The sequence below is a fragment of the Papilio machaon genome, chromosome 21 (assembly GCF_912999745.1).
Source record: "Papilio machaon chromosome 21, ilPapMach1.1, whole genome shotgun sequence".
Taxonomy (NCBI): domain Eukaryota; kingdom Metazoa; phylum Arthropoda; class Insecta; order Lepidoptera; family Papilionidae; genus Papilio; species Papilio machaon.
In genome coordinates, this window is record NC_060006.1 from 4,873,728 (window position 1) to 4,885,564 (window position 11,837).

Genomic DNA, 11,837 nt, shown 5'->3' on the forward strand with positions numbered 1-11,837 from the left:
CGAGTGTATTAAAGTTGCCAAGGTCAACAACTTTGTATTAATACATGTTGTCTCTGTTTTATTCAATGAGAAAGAAAGGAATAACAATATGTATATTTTAATACGTAGTAATAAAATACAATATAATGTTACGTTTTAAAGTTCAAGATCAAGGATGAATAGTTGTTATCACCACGATTAATACTAATGCTTCTCTTTACGATAAAATTGTCTAAGCAAGTTAACATTTTTCTCTGTCTGATCAGGTGTGATCTTACTTAACTTAACTTAATTTTTTATATTTTTTAATAAATTATAATAAAAATAAATTAAAAATAAAACTCATATTTTATTTACTATTTCTCAGGAATTATTTGAAAGTAATTTTAATCAACAGTAAATGTTCTAAATGTTCCTGCGATGCCCATATAATCGTTATTAAATTTGTCTGTTTGTCTGTAAATTTCATTAGTCGTGGCTTCTCTAACATTTTCGAAGTAATCCTGAAACTCTTTTGAGCTTAAAACATTTAACCAATTACCTGAAAATAAAGGAGTATTATTAAAAAATCAATTTACAACTAAAGCATATTTAAGAAATCAAACAATGTTAATCGAATAACTAACCTAAAAAAAAATTAATTATTGATACAAAGATAACACTTTGTAATAATAATTCCCAGACATTATATTCATGAAAAGCCCCAATAACATTTACCTACTCCCCTGCCACATCACATCGCTACGGCCTATCCATTTTCATTAATGATTCGTAATATTTTGTTCGTAAAAACTATCGTGTCCATGTTTTTGTTAATAACAAAGTAAAGTTAATAACAAATTAAAAAATTTAATTTGTTATTAACTTTATCAAAGTTAAGTAAAAAATAATAATAACTACATATTTAATATCTTATATTCGAATCTCGCCGTTCAACTATTTTTGTAAATTCGTGAACCATATCGTAGCAATTACCTAGACCTTAGTTGAAATGGTATCAAGAAATTAATATGAAATTGTTTATTAATATTAATAAAAATCAAGTATAAAGAATAAATTATCTTACCATGTAGTTCAATCAGTGATTTCTCATCCCCGCCCAATTCTATTGGCAAAACATCTTTTTGTACGAATTTGTGCAAAGATTTCATGTCCTTGTGCACTTGTATGCGCTGTCCGATCTTCGCGCTAACACATTGCTTCAGTATTGCTATTAACGTGTCTATCGCTTTTGAAGCATGGATTATGTGCAAACCCTTTATTTTCATTCCGTAACCTTCCTAAAAAAACAAAAATTGTTAAAAAAGTATAACTCCTGCACTAAACATTGGTTAATGGCCATTTAAACACGCTTAATGTACATTTATTTTAGTAAATAATCACTAAGTGATTACCGGGTGCGGTGGCCGGGGGACGGACATACCAAACACATGATGTTAGATGAATCTTTTCAGGGTCTAAGTGAACACTAACGTGAACAAGCACTAAGTGACTAATGTTTGGGTTCTGAGAACATATCGTGTATCTTCCCTGCATAAAACATATCAACATACCTCTCATACAATTATGTTTTAAACAGGGATTTTGGCTCAGAAACCAACGACAAAATATTGCAAATAAATCGATTTTCTTACACGGTTCTTTCGTTATCGCCTCGGCTTTTTTTCCTAATAGTTGTAGCTTATAAAATACTTGATCCTGTTTCTATTGACATTTATTCTTTAAGATTTTTTTACATTTTACAACATTTATGTAAGCCTATGTAATTTTTTTTAAACCTGACCAGTAGTTGAGTTTATTGTTTAAAAACAAAAATATATACAGCCAGTACCAGCTTCTAAGAACATCACAAACGTTTAGTTTTTAGGTTAGAAATGAATTACAAATATATAATACGTAACTACTTACTGTTAGTAATGTAATAAATTGTCTTAATTCGGTGATGTCGATGTTCTTTACCATTTCAATTAAATTTGTTTCTCTGTAATCTAAAATGGCTATCAAACCTTTACAATAGTCATGTGCCGTTATATACTCGACCATCTGAAAATCAAATTCAATGTTTACAATAGTGTTAATTAAATAGATTTATAATCTATGAATGTATTCCACGGGAACTGTATTTATTTCTGTTATCAATGGTAACCTATGTGTTCTCCTATTCTCTACCTCTATTTTAAATTTCATCGAGATCCATGCAGCCGTTTTTGAGGTTCCTACAAACAAACATCCATGCATCCATCCATATTATCATTCCCATTTATTAGTAAGATAAGATAGATAACCAAACCTAATCTAACATGCTTAGCACAAAATGAAGAGAAAAATGGCCTCCGAATGCCTTTGATTAGAATAGATAGATTTCCTTGATATTGTCTTAGACGTCAAAATTGTATGAAACACAAAATCCTTAGGTCTAGCTATATTTGGTTAAGTGTTTACTGCGGGATTAATGTTATCTCTGTCTATATCAAGAAGTACTTTATACTGATACTTCTATATTATAACTGGATTGTTCAGCCGCCGAGCTCTTAGGTCGTGATATCCATAGATTTTTTTATTTAAATAGTTCAATTTACTTAAACAACTACGTTACCAAAATAAGCAACTGTCGACTTGACAAAAATAAAACTTACAGAGAGAGTAAAGCGGAAGTAATTTGTGAAGCCATTATCAAAACGTTTGCCAATGTTTTTAAGTGCATAACATCTGTAGTGGTCGTCAGTCAGTTTTGGTAAGACTGCATCGATACTGAAATAAAATTATTTAAAATAATTTATGCATTATTTATTGTCACTACGTATAAAAGAAAACGTTTGCGTCATTCTATTGCCAAAAAATAGTTATATTTATCACTCACATGGTTTCAGATTCCTTATAATCATGTTTAAAGTTAATTCTTGTGTAGAAAGATGGCATAAAAGTCTTCAATGTGCAATTTCTGTCCAATTTTACCTTTGCTCGTTCCACAGATCCTTTGGAGAAAATTATCTTTCTTTCCAAATAGTCTCTGGCTAGAAAATATTATTTAAAAGATTAATTTTTACATTGGATATTATATAAATTATGTTTACGGAAAACGGACCAAGAACATTATGTGCTTGGTCCGTTCGTTTGGTCCAATTTAATAATAATTTTATTTGTCAATTAAAAAAGAGGAAAAGGATGTGATGCAGGAGGGGACACACAGTAAAGGGAAATCTTTCTGTGCATCCTCTCCTCCGTCCATTATAGGTAGGCAACGCATTGCATGGCTGATGTCTATAGGCAGCGGTTGCTTCCCTATTTCGGTGAATTCAGGTGGCCGCTTGCTCGTTTGACGTCTTGTAATAAAAAAGGCACAAAATACCACAGTTTATAGCCTGTCTATGTATTGAGGTCAGTGCATTCATGGGAAGATTACAAATCGAATGACAATGATCCAGACACAATGAAACTTTCAAAGTATGAACATAACATTATGTAGAAAAATACCGTATATATAAAAAGCGTGTTACACAAAACCCTGCCGTGTCAATCGGATAACAAATTAAAGCGTGGTTCACAAAAATCAAAGTATTATTTTTAAATTAGTTATGACCAATTAAAATAACAAATAATAACCCGTGCTGGGTTACAAGATCAACTATTGTCAGCTCGTATTATCTTCCCACCGAGGTGCTCGGAGCCTAACCAAATAGGGTGACTAGATCAGAGTGAACCAGGCTGGTCCTGTGCGGGTTGGGTTAGTTCGTTATAAGATCAATTTATTTGCAAAAAAAAAAAAAAATATAAAAATATTTCTTACGGAATTCTTTCTTCACAAAATGATCCTGCTTTTTAAGCCATTCCATTAATAGATCTATAGCTTCGTCCATTCTTCCTGGTTTGTCTAAATCGTATTCCTTGCGGATGCTTACAAGTGTATCTTCATTGAAATTTAATAAAGAACTTTTAGGTATTGTATTCATTTTACTTAATCTGCCTGATCAAAATGTAATCAATCTAAAGCGCTTCAAAGCAACGACTGTGCAGAAGTTGATATTAAATCTTTGTTAAATATCAAAGCTAAGTTAGCTTATATAGTATTGTTTTTTTACTCTAGCTAATCCTCTCATCTTTGAATGTGTACGAGTTTTTTTTAAACCGTTATTATATTATACCCCAAGTGTATAACTAATTTAGTATATCATTTTAAACAAAGATATCGTTATCATTACAGCTTATTAACATAGTAACATATAATAAATAATTTTGTAATAATTCAAATGAATTAACTTAACTTTGTTCGTCGAGAAGCTATTTCTATGTATATCTATATGTAATAACTGTAGATATAAGTAAAAAGTTATTTCAACTAAAATTATTTTGAAAATAGAAAAAGAATTTCGCTTCTTATGATCTAGGAAGTTCTCTTTTCAAATCAAGGATAATTTTATTTTTTGTTTCAAAACTGTCGTTCGAAATTTAAACCAAAATTTAAAAAAAATAATAATAATAAGTGATGCCGTAGTTTTATACAGAAGTAAAAAAACAACAAAATATTTTCCGAATTTCGATGCTGGCAGAATCATATTAATTCCGAGATCATAACAACGTGTACTAAAGTCTGTTAAATGAGCCATGTGTTAATCTTCCAATTAGACGCAAACAGCGGACATAAAAAAAAATTACTTAAATACTACGACCTTTCGACCAAAACGTTGAAACAAACCACGAAGACGAAATACACAAAAAATAAACATTCGAAATTCTCACAGTTGAACAAGTAAAAATTGCGATTTATTTTGCGTTTTCTTACTAATACTCGTATTATAAATGTGAATGTTTAGATGGAAAGATGGATGGATGTTTGTATGAAGGTATCTCCGGAACGGCTCAATGGATCTTGATGAAATTTAGTACAGATGTAGAACATAGTGTGGAAAAACACATATGCTTCTTATTACGATTTTTTTATTGTGCGAGGACGGAGTCGAGGCCGACAAGTAGTACATAATAAAAACATACGATTTTTTTTTTCATATTGAACTAAAATTATTTTCAACCTTATGACTCCTACCACTTGTTGCAGTTCTTTACTTTAACTTACGAATCTTTCTATTTGTGCAGTTGCTTAGTGAATGACTGTACCATTGATGAAATACCTTACTTATTACTAATAATATTAATAATATTATTAATTCAAAAGTTTATGGTTGGCTGGATGTTTATTTTTACGTATCCCCAGAACGGCTAAATGAATCTAGCTGAAATTTAGCATAGATGAAGAACATAAAGCCTTTAAGCTTCTTTCTAAATTCTGAACAGACGAAGTCACGAGCGAAAGTTAGTTGTAAATAAAGGTTACGGATTGTTCAAATTAAACTAATGATTTTTGGTATTTTTTTTATTAATCTGTAAACTATTTGATTCCTTAACCCTCTTAATAATAATGACTATAAGTACTAAAATGTATACTTACTATCACCAGTTTTATTTTTATTTTAAATAGGACATTTTTGAAATAAAGTTTACTGAATTACTTTGAATTGCATCTAACATAAGTCTGTATTACAGTATGTATAAATATTTATCAATATTATAAGAGATTAGAAGTATTGAAACAGAATAATTGTGTCAAATACCTTTATGTCGGATTACTTTTATAAAGTTTTTACTTATCATTTACCTATGGCCTGATGATTTTACCAATGAACTCTAAAAGTTTACATCTATGTTTTTTAAAAGATTGATATAAAAGATCATAAGTTTTTGTTCAGGAGTTCCGACATTTTAACCCAAGGACAATACAAGATAGACAACGCGACTCATGTAGACATAAATTTCATTAACCTGTGTTACATCACTGCTAGACATAGGCCATCTCCAATACCTTCTACAGTATGAGGTCATCCATTTACCGCATCCAACGATCAGATGGAGGAATAAAATTCTGGAATCGTGGGGTTTCCAGGTGATCCTAGAACCTAGTGCGGACTAGTTAGTGGCTTCATGTAGACGTAGCTTCTTATAATTAATCAACTGTTAATTTTCTGAATGATCCCGGCATTCCCATATATTCTTCATTAAATTTAGAACTAGTTCGTTTTGTTTCGTCGCTCACCAACTTATCCATATCTTTTATTATTTGCCTTGCTTTCTTAGTTGTAAGTTCTTCTCTCCATTGTGCTAAAAAAATAAGAGAAATATTTGTTCACTTCATGTTTGTTAGGTTGGTATGAATATATTCTACGTAGATGTAGGTCGCATGAAGAAAAAAAGAAATAAGATTGAATGTGGATGGATGTTAGAAGAAGACTGAAGAAAGTATGGATAGATTGTGTGAAAGAAAATTCAGATATGATAAGAGTAAGTGATATTGCAGAAAAATATTCGTTCCAAATAAAGTAACCTAAACATATTAGTAAGAAAAACAAAACAATTACGATCCCTATTTTTCAAGATTTCTAAACTACGTGCGACCTAATTCTCAGAAGTCTTCTAGTTATTTAAAGTAGTAAGTTTGTTTAACTCATCATCTCCCTGTACTTATCCAATTCTATGTGTGGTCGACACAACAGATTACTGTCTTCCAAATTCATGTATCATTCTTTATTTTTACCGACACTCCTTAATCAAGTCACTTTTCACGCGATTCACCCTTCTCTTCTAAGGCCTATATATATCGACATACTTTAAAGTTTTCCTTGTCATATACTTTGTCTATAATACGAATTAATATAATCTAAGAGTAACACTTACAAGCTAATTTTTCAACATATTGCTCGTCACCACCATAGTCCATTGGCAGGATCTCTTTAGGTAAATGTTGTCTTAGATCTTCGTACGAACTGTGGACGTGTATTCGACTGGCTACTTTTTCTCTCAGCGCTTGTTTCAGTATAAATAGAAATTTGTCCACGTATGGTGGGGCATTTATAATATGTATACCTTTAATTTTTGTACCGAGACCTTCCTGTAATATTATTTAATTATCTGGTACTTCATGTTATATACGTAATTTATCTTTAAAAAACTTACACATAAACATAGGATGAAATAAAGTTGTGAATTCAAGTGAATCAATTTTTTTCCCTTTAATATTTATTTTCATAAAAATCCTGGAAATCAACGATTAAAGTTATAATACTTACACTGCATAGTATTTCACCTTTCTTTAAAATAACTGGATTAATTTTACTTAAAAGGCTCAAATTTACATTGGCCAAGTCGACTATGTACCTTTCTGACAAACAGTAGTCGTAATACAATCTATATTCACCAATCTGGAACGAAAAAGAACCAATAAATTATATCATAATGTTTATCATTATTCTGCTTCGTGACAATTGTTTTTACTTTATTAGTATCAACTAAAGGATGGCTACTGCAGAAAACCGATTTGCTTGGGTCAAATCTTCTATCAGGATTTAGTCTAAAACTGTCTCAACCACCCTCTTGTGTTGATTTACGTTTATAGCTCTTTTACAATTTTAATTTTGCTAAAACTTTCGTTTCCTTTTTTAGAGAAAAACGGTCTCTTAGGACCTGAAAGATTGTTGGAAGAAGGAAGACGAAGAAGGAGGAATATACATCAAGTATACTTTGTATTTGTATGTATCTGATATGTACCAAGTACTTAGTATTACCTAGTTTTTAAAACTCTTACCATAAAACAATATCGCAAGTAACTTAGCAAATTAAAGTTATCCAGTTTTCCTGGAAAAAATTGTGTCACCATGATCCTTGACTGATCGACTGAATATAGTCTTGGTAGTGGAGTATATATTCTGAAAAAAAAAATAACCATTACTTTTATGTTTAGTTATTATTATTATTAACAGTGGTAGACGCCAGCAACAACAACATCAGTTGCACGAATTGGTCGGCTCGCCCGGTGAAATACCACGACCATACAGAAGACAGGCGTGAAGTGAAAGTAATTCTGCGTTTCGTCCGATGAGTGTGGTGCCAGAGGCCTTATTTTAGTTCTCTTTCCCTTCCTACTCTTTTCTTATAAGGAAAGGATGGGAAGGGGAGGTGGCTTTGATGGAGTAGGAGATGCATAGGAAGGTTAAATATTGTCTTTTTGTGCGTCTCTTCCTTCGTCGATTGAGGGTAGGCAACGCATCTGCAATTGCGAATGTCTATGGGCAGCGGTCGCTTCGCCATTTCGGCGAATTCATGTGACCGCTTGCTCGTTTGCCACCTTGGAATATAAAAAAAAAATTATACAAAAAGACACCATTTATTTAATGACGTGTGAACATTGTTATAAAAATTATATTCTTCGCTTAAAATATGTATCACCTAAATGTATTTGTTAAGATCGCATTTCGAAAGTCTATCCATATTACAATAATTATGATCTCTAGTAATGTCTAATTACAGCGTGCGGTATAAAGGTTGACATATTTGTAAGTTACAATGTTAAACAATGTCTAAGTTTTTATAGTTAGGTCTAAAGAATTTATTATAAATTCTTACTGTCATATTTTACTTACAAGCCTTGTAATAGTTCATCAAATTCTTCTAAAGTCCTATTCAGTACGAGTTCTGGCATCATTCCTCTAGAAGTAAGTATCTTATCAAGTCTAGTTTTCGTGGCCTCTACAGATCCACGCGCTAATAGAAATAATCTTTCCAACATATTACGATCTGAAATAAAAATAAGTACATTTAGTACAAATATTTCTAACAAGTCTCTCAAACAATTTGATGATTTACGGTAATAATTTTTTTTTTTTTATAAAGTAACATTTTCAAAGGAATCTGTGCAATGACGTATCTTAGTTTAATAACGAAGATATCAAATCCTTTTCCTCTTTCCCTCTTATCCATGTATGTCTATCACATTTTCTATCTCTACCACACATCACGTTTTATTGTTATTGTATAGCTTTCGTATATTTAATCTAAATTACTTTCTATCTGTCGCCCGCGACTTCGTCAGCGCAGAAAAAAGTAATATATAATATGCCCGCATGCATCAGCTGCCAGTACGTCAAAGTTCCGAAACAATCGGTTCAGCCGTTCTGTAGATTACCCGGAACAAACGCGGCCTTGTGTACAAGCATAAAAAAAAATTAAAAATTGGATTTTCATTTTACCTAAGCATCATGTGTGCGAAACACGTTTATTTTTTTCTACAACAGACATTTAAATATTACTAATATGTATAGACAGTTCTCAAGGAACCGAGTTCACAGAAAATGTAGTAAATATAATGCAACTTATTATAATGCCTTTTAAATGATAACATAATGGTATTTTTAATGAGACTTTATAATTGGCATTAACAGGAAAAATTCTTAGTTAATATAAGTCTTGTTATTTATAAGAGTATAAAACTAATATATTGCTTTTTATAAGCAAAGATTTGTATTTTTCTATGTAACCAATAAACTCAAAGCTACAGAACTTATTTACAAACTTATTTTGCCGTTATAAAGCTTCATTATCACTGAGTAAAATGTGAAAAATCTCTTATTAGTTTTTTTTTAATTCCATGCAGACGAATTCGCCGGCATAAGTTAGTTGTCAATATGAACAGCGAAGTGTAACTATAGTTATTTTTTATTATATTACACAAACAAAAACAAACAGGGCACAAAATACAAAGTTACAATAAAAGTGTATATAACTTGTCCAGACACTTTGGTACTACGCTATGAAATGTAACAGAAGGTAAATTAGATTTTTTTAACAGCAACTAAGTGAGATCGCTAGTACCGTCATATACAGGGTGCACATTGGGTAATAATTTTATAACGCTCGTCTTCGAGTATTAAATAAGTCGTAGTAGTAATATTATAAATTGATAAGGAGATCTGACCCGGTGGTCAATAGTCAAACTAAATTGTGATAGCACACTAGCGCCCTCCTGACGATATGGAAAAAGTGATACAAGGTCCTTTTCGTACTGAAGCTGTCGTGTCATGTTTGTTTTTCTATGCCATTTACTAAGCCTACGTAGGTTTAATTATCAATTATCAATTTAGACACGGTTAACAGGTATCATTTTATATAAAATTAAAACTCAAGACTATGTGTGCTAATCTTAGAAATGCTGATCGATTTCTCTAGTATGCAAGAGCAAAAAAGGTTCAAAGTCGATTATAAATAGCTGACAATAACCAGCAATCAAAACCATTGGTAACTGATAACTTAATTTAAAAGTATTCTTCAAATGTCTTCACGTCAGAATTTGTTATACAGTGGATGATAAAATCAGAGCAAACACTACTAATTGACTGACACTTTTGAATTTAGATTTGATTAGTAGTAGAAATATAATTATGAAGATTAAATGATACTCGTAGAATTTCATCCTTGGAATTTCCAGTCAATTTAAAAGAACAAGTTAATCTTACTAATATTATAAATGCGGATGTTTAGATGAATGGATGGATGTTTGTTTGAAAGTATCTAGAACGGCTCAATGGATCTTAATGAAATTTGACATAGATGCAGAACATAGTCTGAAAGAACACATAGGCTACTTATAACCTATTAAGTTTTTCTTAATTCCGCGCGGACGACGTCGCACGCGACAGCTAGTTTACAACAAAAAAGAAAAACAAATGAACATTAATAATCCGCGGCCGACAGCTAGTTAAACATAAAATTTAAGGATTTTTTTTAATTGCAAATATAAAAATAAGATAGCGCTGTATACAATGATTTTTTTTTTGTGAAGATGACACATTGGTGTCACGGCACTTATAAGATGTTAATAACGACTCACCTAAATTATTGTATGCTTCTACGAGATGATCTTGTTTCTTACACCATTCATCGATAGAATCCAAGCTCTCTTTTATTCGTTCTGGTTGTTCAACTCCACATAATGATCGTGATTTTTCAACATCTTCTTCAGTAACGATGATTAGAGGATGACCTGTTATAGATTTCATTCTGAAAAATTAAATCAAGTTTCATGCTTGTAGCTGTTCAGTATACTTTTACGACGGCCACTTATTCGTTTAAATAAATAATTAAGTGCCTGTCGTAAAATAATAGTTAAATTTCAATTCGTAATATTTGCGTCAATTTCGTAATAATTTCATAATAATGATGGATGGATGGATCCATCTAGGATTAATGTTTGATGATATTTTCAGAAATGCTGCGTGGATCTCGATGAAATTTGATAGAGGTAGAGCAAAGTCTGGAAGAACACATAGGGCACTTATTACTTTCTTTTAATATAAAATACTGGTTCAATAAAATACAATGCAACTGCTACTGTATTCAACAACAACAAACTTTACATTTATTGAAAGTAAGCTTATTTTTAAATTAAATTTTTCAAAAAGTTTACATGTTACATGTTCATTCCAAGACATACTTTGACATATATTTCTAAACAGTAGGTAAGTACATGTAGCATGTACATGTAATAACATAATCTCAGTGGAACAGTACTACAATCATGTTCTAGTTAAATATACGTTATTATTCACACATAACCTTATATATAATATTTTTACACTAGCTACTACAACTCTTTAAACAGTAAATTAGCCAAAACCAAAAACTTAACTAAAACCATTTTTGTTTAAGTATCTAAGGTATTTTTACATTATTATTTAAATTTTAATACATTTGCTTCAAATTTAATAATCTGTTGACAGAGATAACATAGTATTGTTTTTTTTTTTTATATTTCTTAGTGGACAATTTAAACGGCAGATTTTGATTCTAATTAAGTTCCAAGCTTTTGTGTGTGAAGTGGTGGGTTTTGAACCAACTAGTTTTAAATTCCTGGTTCGTAACCTCAACTATTAAACTATCTTTTAATTAAAGATTGTAAGATCCATTAAAATCATATATAATTACTCCCTTAGTTCATGCAATAAACTGTCAAAGTTTAATTGCATTCAGATTACCGGTAC

At 31.0% G+C, this 11,837-nt stretch overlaps 2 protein-coding genes across 2 annotated transcripts; both read right to left on the reverse strand.

Moving 5' to 3' along the window:
- Nucleotides 1-365: 365 nt before the first annotated feature.
- On the reverse strand, nt 366-3,929 carry LOC106714574. Its single transcript, XM_014507648.2, has 6 exons — nt 3,767-3,929; nt 2,840-2,993; nt 2,616-2,730; nt 1,888-2,022; nt 1,046-1,259; nt 366-520 (listed from the first exon to the last, which is right to left on the reverse strand). The coding sequence occupies exons 1-6, from the start codon at nt 3,927-3,929 to the stop codon at nt 366-368; spliced, it is 936 nt and encodes a 311-aa protein (XP_014363134.2).
- A 2,029-nt stretch (nt 3,930-5,958) lies between these two features.
- Nucleotides 5,959-10,856, reverse strand: LOC106714558 (alpha-tocopherol transfer protein-like). The gene is made up of 6 exons (XM_045683270.1): nt 10,688-10,856; nt 8,443-8,598; nt 7,610-7,728; nt 7,095-7,226; nt 6,703-6,916; nt 5,959-6,129 (listed from the first exon to the last, which is right to left on the reverse strand). Exons 1-6 carry the CDS (start codon nt 10,854-10,856, stop codon nt 5,975-5,977), a joined length of 945 nt encoding a protein of 314 aa, XP_045539226.1. The 3' UTR covers nt 5,959-5,974.
- Nucleotides 10,857-11,837: the final 981 nt, after the last annotated feature.